Raw genomic sequence first — 18235 nt, forward strand, 5'->3', positions numbered from 1 at the left:
TAGCCGCGTAGCGTGGGTTTAGCGCGTGCGGCAATTCTGTGTGCGCTAAAAACGCTATCGCAGCTTAGTAAAAGGAGCCCTTAAAGAAAAGAGGGGGGGGGGGTTTGTAAACATTTTGAGTTCACACACTACTTTTAGGATATGAGTCTATTCCAGAAGGAAACAGATTGCTAATATTAGAATGCCCTTAAACTGACCGCAAAGCTATTTTGTACCTGCAATTAGAAAGCAGCAGGTGCTGTAAAGTATTCCAATGTATTTCACTTGTGTTAAAGGCACCGGACTAATGCTTCAAGTGTTTTAATGTCAGCCTGCCATGTGTCTTCCTGGGAACGCACCAGTACATATTTTCTTTAGTAAGCCAGGCTGATACTGAAAGGTCAAACCAAAAATCAGTTCTTTTTGATTTTACTAGTTCTTAACCCCTTAACTGATGGGGTGTTTATTGCACATGTTGCTAGTTTTGCAGCAGGGAGAAAGGGATGGAAAATGTTGATTTCTAAAAAGATTTTCAAACCACAATTATTTATGTTCACCCAGGTGCATTATCTACTCTTAGGAGATGCAACATTTTCAAGGAAACCAGGGCATAAAAGTACATGAGTATAGCTGCAGTGTACTGGTACAGATTGAAAGTCCATCAAACCCAGTTTCCTGTATCTATCTGTGGCAAATCCATCTGTCACACTGTACCTGGCAAGATCCCAAGAGTAAAACGGCAGTGGATTTTCCCAAGTCCATCTTAATAATGGTTTATGGATGCTTCTTTTAGGAACTTGTCCAAACAATTTTTTTAAATATGATGCTAAGCTAATTGCATTTACTTCATTCTCTTGCAATGAATTCCAGAGTTTAATTACATCAATACAAGGGCTCTCGTGGCAGTGAAGGAGATGGGCTAGAGTAAAAAGTAGACGGGGGTTCTCTTCCGAGGTTCAGTTCCCTGACTTGTGCTTCAGGGAGATTCATGCCTCCTTTCCCATGCTTCCTTTTGCTGTGTTTTGAGTTCTGGGATCACAAAAATCTGCAGGCTAGTTCTAGTCCACCCCCCAACTGCCCCCTCCAATCCCCATATGGTCCCTATTGATAAATGATATCGTTCCTCTTCTCCTTTCTCCAGCCCCTCCTCATCCTGTTCTCTGCATGCTGCCAGAGGAGACGGACTGAAGCAATAAATACAACGATTGACCTCTGCTGCCTGATGTTCAAGCACCAACTAAAAGACTAGAGGCACAGAAGCTGCATGTCCATATCTAGAGATGTTCCTGAGTAACAGAATCCATCTAAGAGGGTACTTCCAAATGGGTGTGGGGAAGAGGTGCTTAACCCAGTTAGACGAAGACGCCCCTCCAATATTTTTTGTAGTGCTGTTAGAGTAGCGGCCGACAGCGCAGAAGTGATGCATACCCATTGCTGGCACCTTTCCTACAGTCTTCACTCTGATAATTTCTTGTTTCTCCATAGGCAGGAACTGTCAGTGGTCAGAGTGAAGGCTGTAGGAAGGGCAACAGTAATGGGTGTTCATCACTTCTGCGTTGCCAGCCATTGCTCTAAAAGCATTTAAAAAAACAAACAAACACTGGAGGGGCATTGGTGTCACTACAACAGGAAAGAAGCCAGACACCTGAGGGCAAGGCCTGGGGCTTGAGAGGCCAAAGGAGATGCCAGATTGTTGGGGAGAGGTACCAGCATCGCTGCAACAGAGAGGGAATTGGGAAGGGATTCAAAGCCAGATCTTTTTTTTCACTATTTGTATCTGTGCAACCATTAGATAAACTTCCTCTCTGCCTCTGGGGGATCTGGGCCAGCTTAAACTATGGGCTGGTGACATCACAGATTTGGACATTTGGCATTCTTTATCACCAGTGCCCTAGGCCAGAGCCTCACCTAGTCCATAGGTTAAGCCATCCCTGCTGGGCATAGGTTAAGCCATTCCAGGAACCCCCGCGAATACAGTTTTTCACCTGGAGAGGCAGGAGAGGGCAGCTTGGAGGAGCCGGCAAGTGAAGGAAATCACTCGCGATATACTCTGACTGCCTCTTCCTGTACCAATCAGGAGCTGCTTTGACACGCAGCTCCTGATTGGTGTAGCCCGACTTTAGTACGGGAAGAGGCGGTCGGAGAATACCGCAAATGAGTGAATTCGGGGGGGAACACTGTATAGCCTACAGTTACCATGAAGTCCTTTCGCTTACTGTGCATTAATTTTTCTTCTTACAGCACAGTCAAACGCAAAAACTTAGTAAGAGGGCCCATAAGAGAAGAAGGGAAGGCCTTCAGAGCTACAAACAGAACAAAAAACAATAACCACAATAATATAAAGCAGCAAGGTTTTATTTTTTGTTATTATTTTTAAGAATGTCAGGAAGCACACAGCTGGTTCTAGAAAATGCAGGCAAATGAAGGAGGGCTGTATGGAAGGTGACAAAGAAAAAACTGAAATATACTACAAATACGTTTGTTCAATAGTTACTGAAGAAGAGAATAAAACGGCAGGGGAATATGTGATAGTGAGGTAAATGTCACACACAACTAGCTACACAAAGTGCACATCAAGGTAAGAACCTTAGAGATTTATTTGCTCTTTCAGCACATTCATGACAGCCTAGAACTACACATAGGACATCCTCTAAGCAGTAGATGTATTGCCTGCCTCATTGTCTCTTTGAAAATTCATGCACCAGGTTTCTGGGTGATTGGCACATTTTTTTCTGTTGGCACTTTTTCTGGAAATAATAACATACATACTGTAATGTCCCTAGGCCTTAACACAACCCTACCTAGCCTCTGAGATAAAGATGATTTTTTAAAAATGCTTTGAGCAACATACATATTGGTCAATGTTAAAATATCCTGTCACCCAGACAGATAGATTTGAAAAGTCCCTTCTAAGAGTTTTCAAACCTAAAAATATTACTTTTTTATGCAGTAGGTCATACTTTGACCTTGCACCTCAGCTGCATCAATTGTGTCTATAAACTTCCTGCATTTCCTATTCTTCTCTTACATTCCAGGAGGGAATTGAAGACATGGCATCATCATCTAAGCTTCCTCCCCCCCCCCCCTCACACACACTAGCATTATCAACTTTTCTTCCCTCCCTACTTATCTCCTTCCCGGTGTCATTCCTGCTCATGATAGCCTCTTCCAGCACGAAAAATCAGTCAGACAGTGATTTTTACCCACTACAACTGCACCCCCACCCCCCTCTGAGCTGCCTTCCCTATGCAGTCACAACCACGTAGAAACTCACAGTCCTCTACATTAGGAGCCGAGTCTCTGGATCACTAGCAGCCCTGACCACACTCACTGAAGATGCTCTCTAACTGCCCTTCGTATCTATATACTAGAAAACAAAGAACCGTGTTACCATTTTCTTACCACAATACAAAGGAGCTTCAGATGAGTCAAATGGCCCCTGTCCCTGGACATTGCTCACCTTGAGCTGTCGTCTGACGCGGTCTATAAAGAACTTCCAGCAGTTCTCCCTGGTGTCCATCAGTCCTTGGCTCTTGACTTCGTTCCTCATGCTTCCAATGATGTTCTCCACTTCATCATCAGCGAATAGATCAGGTATCTCACCTGGGAACACAGTAGTAACATAGTTGTATAAAACTTACCGTATTAGTTGCGACAAGGGTCTCTGCTTCCAGTAATGCTAATGCACTCACATAATATCTTGTCACATCTCACACAGGAGTTGCTACCAATTTTTACAGAGTTTAGTTTATTTCTAGTCTGCCTTTGTCCAAGGCAGATCACAAAACAAACATACAGTACACAACAAAAGCAATTAAAAACACATACTAAATAATTAAATAACAAAAAATCTAATGACCCATCAGACCCAACATATTACCAAATGACATAATTCAATTACAAAGCATGAGTTCAATTTTTTTTTCAACCATTTCCACTGCCACTGCCACGATATCATTGAATGCCATAATGCAAAACAGTTTCTTAAATTCTTGTAAATTTTTCAAATGCCATAAATTCACAGGCAACTTGTTCCACTCCATGGGGTCTGCACATGAAAACACGTTTCCTTGTACTCTCATAATGCAAGCTTCTCAAACCTGGGACAGTCAAGTGTGCCTGTGTAGACAATCTCAATTGCCTCACAGGAATATAAGGTGCTAGACATTCACACAGATTTTTAGGTGCCATATGATTGACACCCAAATATACCATCAAGAAAATCTTATGCTTCACTTGAAACTCCACTTTTAACCAATACAATGCAATACAATGTCTGGTAACATGTTCAGACTTATCAGATCTAGAGAGTATTTTGCATGAGTATTTTAAAATGACTAATTTGCATCCATGAAAATTATTTGTAGGAGTAATACAGATTTTTTTAAAAGACTCTTCTAGCCTCTCATAAGGCTATGATTTAATCAGAAGTAGTCTCTTTTACATAAGTTATTTTTTAAAATATTTTTAATGTGAAAATGCTCAGCAATTGCTTTCATAAAATGATACCTTTCAAAAGTGGAACAATAAAAATTTTAAAAATATGTAAAATAAAAGTAGGCATTAACATTATTTTTCCATAATAAATGATAATAGCTCATGACTACAGTCATATTCTTTGAGAAACCTTCATAAGCTGAGTCTTATGTGCAGTATTTAAAGACAAGTTGCACAGTCATAGAAAATAATGTTATTGTGCTACCCAGTTCTCTCTTTTTGGTTGCGTTATCTTCTTCACTAATCAGGTGTTTGTTTTTTAGAATAGGGAGGGCAATAGTGATATAACAACGGGATCTGGAAAGTCCCTGGTGTCTGCCCATATACTCTCCCACCCCCCATAACCAAGACCTTTCCCCATTTTGGCCACCATTACAAACACTACAGTCTTAGATGGCAGAAATTAGCCGCAGCTCAGTTTATTAATCAAAACACTTTAACATATCATAAGTTCCATTAACATGAAACAAAGAGCTCCTCCCGAGCTACCCAATAAATTGTTCCGTGCCCTTGACCCCGCCACCACAGCAAGGGTCAGAGGGGTGGCATGTCCTTCATGCCCCTTTATCCGGGTCAACTGACCCACCGGGCATGGCAATCCGCCGGCCCACCACTCATCACCTGATGAGCCCCAATGACCCTGTAGCTCGGGTGATCTGCCACCCCGAGCTACTGTGTACTGCCCCATAACAAATGGGCGGGTGGGTGGGAAAAGCCACCCTGGAGGACCCCTGAAGAGGACGAGTCCTCCTACTTCCCCTCCTTAATAGCCTCGGCCCCGCGCGATATCCACCTTCCCACCAATCAAATTAAAACTACTCTGCCTGACAGGCCCTCTAACCTATCTGTTCTTCCCTACCTATTACCCCTCCCCCCTACCTTCCCGGCCGATGGGCAACATGAGGGCCTACCAGCCCCATGTTATATTCCGCCCATCAACACGGGGGGGTCTCGGGCTCCCATTTAGCTGTTGGTTTGCATTTCTGCAGGTAGTTTGTATCACAGAACTGCAAATTTTTTACACTCATATTGTAGGTACAGAAATTTATCCACTGGGAGGTGGGAGAAGCGTGTTCTGAATGGTGATGTAACTGGTGATTTCAGAAAACAGCTATTTTAAATATTCACTACGCAGATATTTCAAGGGGGCGTGGCTTAGATGAGCCAAAAATCTGACCGTGTGTTTCCTAGTTTCACCTTTGTGTCTTGCAACTTTCAGCCAGAGATTTACATGGGGGATTAAGGGAGAAATTTTTCTTAATCCCTAGTTTATTTCTGCCTCCAAACTTAAATAAAACCCCAAAAAACCCACACTTAAAAATTTCAGCCTTAATGCTTAATTGGTAGCACTTACAGGTATAGTATGTAAAATGGGCCAGTACAGGTGGAAACATCATTACTCACGCATAGAGGTTGCAAATTTGTCACTTCCACATGGAAGCTTCTACATTTATGCTTTCCCACATGTATAGTTGGAAAATGGCTGCTCCAAATGTGTGTGCCAGCAAATAATCATGCACTTCTGCAGAACCTTATATATATACCTTATAAAAGACTCCACAACTGGCAGAGCCTTTTATTTTTCCATTATTTTATGCATCTTTTTTGGCAGACTATAACTTTTTGAGTTTTGGAAGCAGGGGGTGCTTCCTTAGTGATGCAGCTGCCAGATGGGGTTCAACAAGGTCCCCTTAACCCTGTCCTTCCCATTGTTTAATTTATATTTCTGCTCATTGGTACATGTCATTCATCCATTTGGTTTCTTTTCATTGTTTTATGCAGATAATGTTCATATTTTTGTTCTATAGACTGATAAGTGTGGAGGATTTGAAAAATGCAGTGAGTGTGTATGTGGGCAGTAATTACATGTTTAGTGAAAGATTGTTTGCAGTTCAATGTAAAAATAAAATGGAAATTTTATGGTTTAGTAAAGGAGATCTTCTACCTGGTTTCTCTCAAAGCCCTGTCTTTCCTGAAACTCATGCATGGCATCAGAAATTTAAAATCACACTTGAAATTGGAAAACTTTGATGATAAAAATTATTCAAATAGTCAATTCATCAAATTATATCATGTACATGTGGTGAATCTCAGACCGCTACCCTGTCTAATATAGTACAGCATGGCAGCAATCTTCACTGGCTCACTAGGGTGGCGTTCTGAGATTCCCCACGTGTGTTATATAATGCATGATATAATTTGATGAACTGACTATTTCAATAATCAGAAATTTAAGACATTAGGTGTCCTTTGACTAAGACATATTAACACATTTAGCATGCACTAGCAAATTAGTATGTTAAATGCCATGCAGTCCATGGGTATATATTGGGTTGCACAACATGTAGTTTATTTCAAAATCCATTAGTGGAACCTAGTAAAAGGACCCCTTAAATCTGGAAGGTAAACCAAGTGTTGCACGGAGCTTGGTTAAAATTGAAAACAACACAGGGCGGCAGCCATGATGAGAAGTGGAGCGTAAAATAGCACCTTCACATCCTGAGGCAGCTAAAGTTTAGCGAAATGCTGGCCATCGTCGATGTGCGGTGATTTCAACTTCAGATAAGTTACTCCTTCAATGATTTATTGTTCCACAATGGCTTTATTCTGAAACCAGAGGTCCTGCATTGCACAAGGCTTTTTTTTCTGTTCAAATATCTTACCAAGGGTTTTTTTTATGCTTGTGACGTGATTCTACCCTGTTGTATTCTCCATTTTTTGTAGCCGCTTTGTCGGCAGGTAGAGGAGGGGCTCTGAGGCTTTTTCCTACTTCGAAGTGATTTTTGACGAGAAAGCTGTTGGACCCTGGCTTTTGAATAACCGCATGTTTCATTGTTCTTCTTTGTTCAGAGGCTCAACCCTTTTCATCAGGATTATATGTGTACTGTGCTATCATTTTGAGATTGTTGGTTTATTGTGATATATTTCTCATATACTTGTGTTGTTCTAACTTATATACAGTATACACAGGTACTTATTTTGTACCCGGGGCAATGAAGAATTAAGTGACTTGTCCATGGTCACAAGGAGCAACACTGGGATTTTGCTACTTTCATGCTGTTAACAAAATTGTAACTTTTTTTTGGCATGTATGGGTTCTAGAGTAGTACTTATTTATCGACTGCCTTTATGAAGAGATTCACCCAAAGTGGTGTACAGCAGGTATAGTTTGACATACAATGTACAATTTTGTTAACAGCACAACAGTAGCAAAATAAACAAATATAAACATAAATACAACAAATAATTTAAACTTTTAAACAACAAATTCATATCTAATAATAGGATTACTATGAAATGGTATCAAAATTATACATATTTAACACTGCAAAAAAACTATATAACAGAAATATCATACAATGCAATATACAATACAAACAATACCATAATAGATAGTATGGAAGAACATTCAAACAACAGATATAATATGATGTCAAAATGATACCAAATAGACACTTAATAAGCATGCATTAGAACATTGAACATTTTTTTTCTCCTGCTATTGAGGATTTCTCAACCGCGCATAGTTTTTGTCCAGAATCATTTTTAGTCTTTGATCCACATGTTTTTGCATTAGGACTTTCAGGGACCCCTGAGAAAGACAGTTTTGTCAAAACAAGGGCCGTGTTGGGTCCATCGTCCCCAATCACTTGGGTCCTAGGTATCTCGTCATGTGGATTTATTGACTGTACTTTCAATAAAGCCTGCATCTTGAACATCACTTCTCTACAGTGTTTTTGTTTTCGTTAGAACATTCAAGTAGATAGATATGATGCTCATGTTTTGCCTACAATACAGCTCATCATGTAACCAAGCAGCCAAGGCAGATATGTAGATGGGGACAAGATGGGTAGTACAGAGTCATGGGGTAAAAGATGGGTGGCTAAACGCAAAGCAAGTTCTTTGTATAGTTAAACAGGATATAAGAAACGGATCCAAGTTGGTCTGGGGGTAGTCAGCCAGTCCTGGTTAAATCTGTGCACTGCTTTGTCATGCCATGCTGAAAAGGTGGTTTATCAAATGTCATAAACAAACATAATCGAGAAACAATATCATCTTGAGGTTTCTACCCTGCTTGAAATACATCAGCTTCTTATCTTGTACTGCCTTTCTGAATCCTGCTGAAATATAGCCTACAGAAATAACCCACTGAAACACCGAAAACACACTAAAATATTGATTTCCTGTTGACATTCAGTATCCGAGTCATTAGCTTTCCCCAGATCATGTCACTCCCTCAGACAGCGTCAGCACTGATCCCGCCACTCTCTGGAACAATGACGCACAACTGTCTCATTTATTTATTTCACACTATTCCAGCTTGTGGAAATTCTCTGCATATTAAAATGGATTAAAGTACATACCCAATATATGTAAGGCACAGACAATGGGAGACATACATGGAACTGAAACACCAATATTGTTAATTTATCCTATGAACATGGATGAACAAAAATGTTTAATGTATGCTCTCCAATGTTAGATAATCCTGCTCAACTCTAAGGGCTCTTTTAACAAAGGTGCGTTAGGGCTTTAACACGTGGAATAGTGCACGTTAGACCTTAATGCCAGCATTGAGCTGGCGTTAGTTCTAGAAGCGTAGCGCGGGTTTAGCACGCGCTAAAATCCTGCATGCGCTAAAAACGCTAGCTTACCTTAGTAAAAGGAGCCCTAAGATAGAAAGGGAATTCCATATTTTTGGCCCGGCAACGGAATATGTACTTTCTTGTTACAGATAAATGTGCAAAATGAGAAAAATACCTACTGATGGCTATTTAGTTCAATATTTCCCCCTCCTCCCCCCACCCCGAGAACCCTTCATTCCTCATCTCAGTCTTTATTGACAGTCCCTTCATTTAGGAAGTTATTTTTGGATGTTCACAGAAACTCTTCCTTTTCACTTATGGCCCCTACTCTTTGGAATTTCCTTCCCCTATACCTCCAAATAGAAAGGTCATTTTCAACATTTAAAGCTCAATTAAAAGCCTACTATTTTTCATAGGCCTATAGTGCATAGTTTATTTTTTTCAGAATATTTTGAACTGATTTTATCCTGTTCCCTTTTATTTATTTTTTTGCCTTTTCCCCTTTTTTCCTTCAAATATTTTAATTCTACCCTTCCTCCTTATGTTTCCAGTATTGTTTGAGATTATATTGTTTTTTGTGGTGTGTTTTTTTTTTTATTGTGTGAGTGTTTTATTCCCCTACCCCAATTTTTATTGTAGACCGCTTAGATTTTAATCTTAGTTTTATATTGGCAGTATATCAAATAAACTGAACTTTTCTAAGATGTGCAGTTTCTTGCATATAGTTATTACACAAATGTTTATAGCAAAGAAGCTGCGCATTCTGATGGTGGCAAACACACACAGGTCGACATTCAGACCTGACAGTTAACTACAAATTTTTTTTTTTTAAGGCCGAACACAACTTATATCTAGCACCACTATCTGGCTAGGAAGTTGTACTGAATATATGTAGAAAGCGCTTGCTGACTTGAAGCTGCTTTTTGCCCCTGCCCTCCTCCCAAATGACTACCTAGTTTGCCTAGCAGTTAAGCTAGCTCAGTGTACAAGTTTCTACCATCTCCCTCAAGTCCCATGCTAGGCTGGCTGTTTCCTCTCCTTCCAGGTCTGTGTAAAGTCTAACTTCCTCTTATCTCCTGATATATAGTATGGAAACCTCTTTAGCTGTGCCACAGAAAAGCATTATATCAAATGCAAGATCCACACGACCTTCCCTTCTTCTAAGTTCTTTACAGGTTAGACAAACAGTCAGCATCCCCTGCTCTTACTAAGACCCTGTCTAATGATTCAGTCCTAATAACATAACATAACATAACATAATTATTTATTTATATACCGCATAAGCCTAAGCAATTTACAAGGATATAGCAAAATAAAATTTGTAACATAGGGAATGAAAGAATTGAAGAATTTTTAGTAACAGGAAAAGTTATTTTGAATTAGGATTGCTTATTTTGAGATACTGATAATACTGATATGTTTGGTCTAACAACATTATCAATATTGGAACTGTCTTGTTAGTTTGGTAAATCTTATGACATTGTTATTAATTGTGCATTTTACCAGCATTTTAAAATTTATTGGGCCTGGATTGAGAAGAACCCCTGCTCTAATCATTTACTTATGTAATCTGCACATAAAGGTTAGTGCTCAGTGTATAGAATTAACCCACATATTTCTGGTACATTATTAACCAGTTATATATGGTGGCAAATACTTATCTGGAGAACCAGTTACAGATATCCAGATGAGTTTATATAGATAGCAAACTGCTGAATATTTGCTCCAAAATCAAATGCAACATTTTGTTTAAAAGCTGTTATGTGTGCTTGGCATGAAAAATTAATCCACTGATCTGATTGTCTGAATGTAATTTATCTGTAAACTGATAGTTTAGAATAAAGTGAAAACATCATACCTGAAGCCAGCAAATCATTTACCAGAACAAGAAACTTCTCATCAGACACTTGGGCATCTGTCATGAGAAAAACTGTGCCAACATTCTTCACACCAGCCTTCATGTACATGTTTGCCAGGTCTGCCTGCAGGGGCAGAATATACAGATGATTATTGCTCTTTGCACAGGGATAAACAGGTATACGTGTGCATGTGTTCCCTAACACAGCGTTTCTCAGCTCGGTCCTGGAATACCCCCTTGCCAGTCAGGTTTTCAGGATATCCACAATGAATATGCATGAAAGAAATTTGTATACACTGCCTCCATTATATGCAAATTTCTTTCAGCATATGAATATGCTGAAAACCTGACTGGCGAGGGGGTACTCCAGGATCAAGTTGAGAAACACTGTCCTAACAAATGGTTGCATCAAAACTATAGGAGGCAGTGATGGAGTGTTTTCTCCCTCCACCCATGACCTGAAGTCAGTGCATACTCCCAGCAGCAAAGAAAGGTGAGGTGAAGGACATGTGATCTGCTGCATTTCTATCTGAAGTATCCCAAACAGTTACATTCCAAATGCCTGAAGGAAAAATTCAGGGGCTGATGTAGAATCGCACAAAGTCATGCACTGATGGTTGAGCAGCTTCTAATGCAAGGTTATAACAATGTTTATGTGCCTCAATGCAGTAAGCAATGAGCATGCAAATGACTACCATATTAAAAAAAAGTGTCTGCTACCAGAAAAAAAACAGTGCACAGTGCTGCACTAATCTATAGTTTATTGCTAAAATGACTTGCTTCTTGTCAGTCTGTGAGTAGTGAATGGTTCATCCGCAGACAGAAAAGGTGGAGGGACATTAACAAAAAAAGCTGCTAGATCTGTTATCATTTGTCCTCTCAGGCCTACCCCCACCACAACACCATAAATTTATCCCTAGTAGTCTAGCAGACCTCCCGCCTGCATCCCCCTTCCAATATTACAAAATTAGTCCTGGTAGTCTGTTGACCCCCCTTTCCTCCGATCCAACACACAAAAAGTCCTGGTTGTCTAGTAGTTCTATACACACACACACAACTCCTTCCTCAACACAAAAAAACAAATTCCTAATATTCTAGTGCACCCTTCCCCAAATCACCCCTTCTTGACCCTCCTACTCACCTCAAAAAACTGAAAGGCAGGAGCAATGTTCATTCATTACTGCCTCTGATGCTGCAGTCATGCCAAACTGTGGTGTCTGACCACTAGTGGTGTATTCGGAGCAGCTCTAGCGATCAGTCTGCCAAAAGCCTGTTCTCCCTGCCAATCTTCCCAACCATGCCTCTGACTCTCTCACCCCAGTCCCGACACTTTATTGCAACGCCAGATCCGCATGCAACAAGACTCAAATTTTGAAGGACCTACTCGAGGTTTTTGACCCTGGATTCCTATGTATCACGGAATCATGGATTACAAAAGATGACCTATTTACACAAAACGAACTCTGCTCCCATGGTTACCAAGGCCTCTTCTCACCCAGAGCTAACCGAAAAGGAGGTGGCCTGCACTCCTCTACAAATCATTCTTCGATGTCCAGCTCCTCGAAAAGGGTAGCCACACTTCACTAGAATATATGCTAGCCTCAGTCAACAATGAACTCCACCTTCACCCACTGGGTATCTTGCTATTATATCACCCACCAACCCCTTGGAACAAATTCTCCGAACTCATCCTCGAGACCATAACAAATGCCTTCCTCAAATTTCAAAGATTACTGATCACTGGTGATATCAATCTCCACCTAGACGACATAACCAGCAAGGATGCGACTGAATTTAATAACTTCTTCACCTCTCTAGGTTTCTCCCCCCTCCGCATCCTCTCCAACCCATGAAAAGGGGCACACACTAGACTTCATCAGTTTCCTTGATCTTACCGCTTACAAAACTTCAGCCGATGATACTCGCTGGGAACACGTCCCTTGGTCCGACCACTTCTTAGGGCTTTCTGTCTCCCCATTTTCATGTCGCATCTTGGGGCCCCACCCCGTACCTCAAATTCCATTACATTCCATAAAAAATTACGAGCGAATTGTTCTGGACCAAATTTCTCAACCAATTCTCCTCTGCTCCTAAGCCTGTAGATTCAGAAATCAATTGGCACAACTGGATCGTCCTCTCCGAGTCCACATACCATTCCCTCGCCCCACTATCCACTAAAACCATCTCTTACTCCCGTAAGGCCCCTTGGTACCTTCCATATTACAGAGAACTGAAGCAGAAATGTCGAGCTCTGGAGTGAAAATGGAAAAAATCTAAATCCCCTACAGATAGACAGTCCTGGAGGGTCAATATTAAGTTCTACAATACAGTACTAAAAAAAGCAAGGAAGAACTTCTATGGTGATAAAATCTCCAGATCCAACAACCAGAGTAGTACATTGTTCAACATCTGGCACTCCTTAACTTCCAAAAACGACTACACTATGCTCCCCTCCTCTCTTTCAGCCGATGTTCTAGCAAAATTTTTCAACGAAAAGGTCACTACCTTAAGATGCTCCTTCCCACATGCAGTCTCCTACAACTCTCTGGTGCCCACCGACTCCAACCCTACCCTAACGGTCTCCAACCCTATCCCAGTCAACAGATCCTGGACTGCCTTTGAGCACGTATCTGAATCCCTGGTCTTTAAACTCTGCCTCAAACTGAAATCCTGCAACTGTACCTTGGACCCATTCCCCTCCTACCTATATGAGAAAATTCCCACACAGGCCATCTCATCTCTTACCAAACTTTTAAACTCTGCCCTACAATCAGGCCTATTTTCTCCAGAAATGGGACATATTGCCTTGACCCCACTACTGAAAAAAGCTGACCTAGACCCTTCCACACCATCCAGCTATTGCCCAATAGCAAATATCCCTCTCCTAACCAAGATGCTAGAGTCTATCATATCTACCCAACTCTCATCCTATTTAGAGAGATTCTCTATTCTCCTACCTTACCAATATGGTTTTAGACCCAACTTCAGCACCGAATCCCTATTGACCTCATTAATCTCAAAGGTTCAACAACTTCATTCTCGTAATAAGTTCGCTGTTCTTCCACAATTCGACCTTTCTGTAGCTTTTGACATGATATTCTATTGACATGATATTCTAGTTTTCCAACTCTCCGAGATAGGCATTAACTCCACAGTCCTAGACTGGTTCTCAAAATTCTTACGTTCCCACTCTTACACTGTTAACATGAATGGCATCTCATCCTCCCCCTGGAAACTGATATGTGCAGTCCCGCAGGGTTCACCTCGATCTCCTATTCTTTTCAACAACTCCTCCATCTATCCCCCCTAGAAACACTTTACACTTAAGCTGATGACATCCTTGTCCTCCTCGAGACCAACTCAAATCTCACTAACCTCTCTGAGAACATATCCTCATGTATAACAAACCTCTAATCCTGGGCTCTCACCGTACAAATGAAACTGAACAAGTCCAAAACAAAACTACTTTGGCTCGGCCCAAAATTAGACCAACTACCCACCTTCATCCCACTGTCCTCTAGCTCCACACTGCAGCTTGAGTTCTCAAGCAAAACTCTGGTCATCATCATTGACTCTACATTGTCCTTCAATGACCAACTCAATTCCTTGGTAAAAAAAAAAATGCTTTTTCAGCCTTCACATGCTGAGGAAAGTGAGATCCTGCTTTCATCAAAAACACTTTGCCGTCCTTGTACAATCCATCATCCTTTCCAGACTGGACTATTGCAACTCTATCTACTTAAACCTAACAAAGAAAAGCCTTCAAAGACTTCAGCGGATTCAGAATGCCGCGGCTAAGCTTATCTTCGCAAAAGGTAAATTTGACCATGTCTCACCGCTCCTGTCCAAGCTTCACTGGCTTCCAGTAATCTAAAGGGTCCACTTTAAATGTGCCTGCCTAACTTTCAAGATCCTACACAGCATCCTTCCTCCCTTTATTCCACTTTCTTGGAATTCCTCAAATCCTAATACCACCAGATCCACCCCAAAATTAAAACTATCCTTCCCCTCATTAAAAGGCATATCCCATACATGAAAACTAGGGACATCCCTCCCCTTCAGAATCACTGAGCTCTGGAATAACCTTACCTCCCCACTTCGGAATCTGAGCTCCCTCCAACTTTTCCATAAACATCTGAAAACTTGGCTATTCTCAAAAATGTAATACTTCCTCCCTCTCTGGTATACTAAGCCCCTCTAAAGATTCTTTATACTAAGTTCCTATGACCCTTCATTGGAGTTCCTTTTCTATCCCAGCTCCTATAAACCATGCCGAGCTTCTCCATGTGGAGAAGATGTGGTATACAAACCTAAGGTTTAGTTTAGTTTAGTTTAAATGAGGTAAAGATTGCCTTATTTAGTACACTATCCCCTAGTGGTATGTCAGAATGCATTGCTAGGGGTCAAGTGCCACCATTCTGAGACAGCAGCACCAGAAGCAGGAGCTGACCTATGTTCTATTGTATTTAAGATTGGGGGGGGGGGGTGTGGAGAGGATGCAAGGGCTGAATTAAGATCTTTTAGTTAGGAATTTTTAGGTGGGGGGTTCTAAAACCACTAAATTTTGCCTTCACTTTCAAAAGCTGTAGTCTTTACAGTTGGTGGATATTAACTGATTAAGGTCAATCTAAGAATGACATGGAATGGAGAAACTGAAATCCAGGTCTACTCGTACCTATTAATCTTTCTCCCAGAAGGAAGTCAGTTTGACAGAAAGGGTTATTTCTCACAAACCCACCTTCAGATCAGGGATGCCATAGCCTTTCCTCAGTGTAATCTGGAAAACTTCTAATGAGCTAATGAAGGCAGCCAGTCTGGTGAGGCTTTGCTTGCCACTTCCACCAACCCCAACGAGCAGGGCATTGCCCCGAGGGGATTCCAGGATACGGTTAATGCGACAACTGCAATGAGGAAAGAGAATCTAATTAGTTTGAAGAGGCAGCGGTGGTGGGGAGGAATTTAAAACACATGTGCTTTTCATAGCCTAGTGGTTTAGAGCAGAAGGATAGGAATCAGGGAAGTCGGGTTCAAATCTGGTTGACACTTCTTGTGAGCTTGGGCAATTAACCCTCCATTTGTTCAGGTAGAGATTCATCCCTCTAGGGACAGGGAAATACTTAACAAACCTGATTGTAACTCACCTTGAGCTGCTACTGAAAAGATGTGAGCAAAAGCTAAATAAAATGGTGATTCCATCAAATAAGTGTCATCAGGGTTGGAGTTAGAGCATGTACAGAAGCCCAGATAGATATAGGAAATAGAAGAAACCAAAGAAGCACAGCTAGGCATATAAGCCCGATTTTCAGACCATGGGAGGCAACCCAATTACCTCCCGCAGTCATCAGTGAACCTGATAATTCGATGTTGTGTCTATATCCAGCGACCAGAACTGAATTTCCAGTCTAGGTTAAGCCACATTTGACGTAGCCAGCCGAGCCGATATTCATTGGCTGACCAGATAAGTTATAGCGGCCAAAGATAGACCCAGGGGAAGCCACTGCTTGCCTTGTATCGGTAGCATGGAATATTGCTACACCTTGGGTTTTGGCCAGGTACTAGTGACCTGGATTGGCCACCGTGAGAACGGGCTACTGGGCTTGATGGACCATTGGTTTGGCCCAGTAAGGCTATTCTTATGCTATTCAGGTGGGTCTCTCTGGCTGCTCAACTTAGCTAGTCAGCCAATAAATATTGGCACGACACAGCAAGTGACCAGGATACTCAGCGGGAGATACTCTTAATGAATAAATCATTGAAATGAGCCTTTTCTCACTGAGATACTTATTCAGCAAAAAGATTCTATATGAATAAGCATGTCAGCCCTTAGTTTCCTTAAGTGTAATAAATAATTAGGGATTATTTTACTAAGCTGTGGTAAACGCTAGTATGTGCTTACTGCAGCTTACAAGGGCTTACTGCAAGACACTCTAAGGCAGAGGTAGGGAACTCCGGTCCTTGAGAGCCGTATTCCAGTCGGGTTTTCAGGATTTCCCCAATGAATATGCATGAGATCTATTTGCATGCACTGCTTTCAATGCATATTCATTGGGGAAATCCTGAAATCCCAACTGGAATACGGCTCTCGAGGACCGGAGTTCCCTACCCCTGCCCTAAGGTGTCCTGTGGTAAAATTTCAATGTGCACACACAAACCACATGCTAAAAAAATTCCTGAATTTTTCTTGGAGGAGGTATGTCTTGGGGCAGAGAGGAGGACATGACAAATGTGAATCAGCGCAGGCACATTACTACATGCATGTGAGCTCTTACCACCTACAAAATAGTGCATGGAAGAAAAAGCACCAAGGGCCTTACAGAATGGGTCGATAGAATTCTCTTTATTGAATGACCCGACATGGGACGTGTTTCGGCATGAATGGCTGTATCAGGGGCCAAGTACTGACATTCAGTTTGGTCACATCTGAAAAAGAGAACTCTCAAAACACATCTCATGAAAACATCTGTAGGATGAATCTGCTGAGTACCGCTAAACTCAAACCACTGCTGAACTTAGGGTTACCACATGGCTTCAGAAAAAAAAAAAAAGAGGACGAATTGAGAAATTTGAGTTTTACTTCCATTACTCTTTTTTAATATTTGGCAGATTTCCAGGCCTTACTTTAGATTTGTTCTAGAAATTAATAGGTAAAGGGCCTGATTCTCTAAAAGTACGTCCCGATTTTAGGCAGCTGTAGGCGTCCTACAGCTGTCTAATCAGCCAATCGGGATGCACGTTTTTTTAAAAAAATGCTCCCCAGGCAGGCCACCTATATTGAAGACGAGGCCCGCAAGACACCTAGGCCCTGATTCTGAATAGGACGCCCGGGAGAGGCGTCCTATTCAGAATCGGCTTAAACTAAACCCCGATTCTGTAACCGGCGTCCATGTTACAGACGCGGGTTAGAGAAACGGGTTAGATTAGACACGGCCCGCTACACTTATCGCGGCAAGGGATCTCTCTGATTAAGTCTAAGGTCTGTTTGGCCAATCAGGCCTTAGATTAAGTGGGGATGGGTGGACCCGCTATGCCTAAGGCACCCTCCTGCCAGCTATCGATATTGGCGGGGGAGATCGGTAATGTCGGGGGGGGGGGGGCGGTCGGTAGTGTCAGGGGGGGCGGTCGGTAGTGTCGGGGGCGGGGGGGTGCGTCTTCGGGCAGAGGGTTTGGCCACCCTCCTGGTCAGGGGGCCGCGGCCTGCTATACTTATAGCGGCAGAGAGATCCCTTGCCGCGATAAGTATAGCGGCCGCATCTACTTACAATGTAGGCCAGCATTTTGCTGATATTATAACCAAGAGCAGTATATAAATACAAAT

At 41.7% G+C, this 18235-nt stretch overlaps 1 protein-coding gene across 2 annotated transcripts in view; it reads right to left on the minus strand.

Annotated features, from left to right (window-relative positions):
* Window positions 1–18235, minus strand: part of DNAH9 (dynein axonemal heavy chain 9) — a 366622-nt gene that overhangs the window by 188034 nt on the left and 160353 nt on the right. For both annotated transcript variants that reach the window (XM_033960210.1, XM_033960209.1), the window contains exons 44-46: window positions 15659–15821; window positions 10921–11044; window positions 3440–3582 (exon numbers count right to left, since the gene is read on the minus strand). In XM_033960210.1, the coding sequence (XP_033816101.1) occupies window positions 3440–3582; window positions 10921–11044; window positions 15659–15821 (430 nt within the window). The remainder of the gene's footprint in view (window positions 1–3439; window positions 3583–10920; window positions 11045–15658; window positions 15822–18235) is intronic.

The sequence above is a fragment of the Geotrypetes seraphini genome, chromosome 10 (assembly GCF_902459505.1).
Source record: "Geotrypetes seraphini chromosome 10, aGeoSer1.1, whole genome shotgun sequence".
NCBI lineage: Eukaryota > Metazoa > Chordata > Amphibia > Gymnophiona > Dermophiidae > Geotrypetes > Geotrypetes seraphini.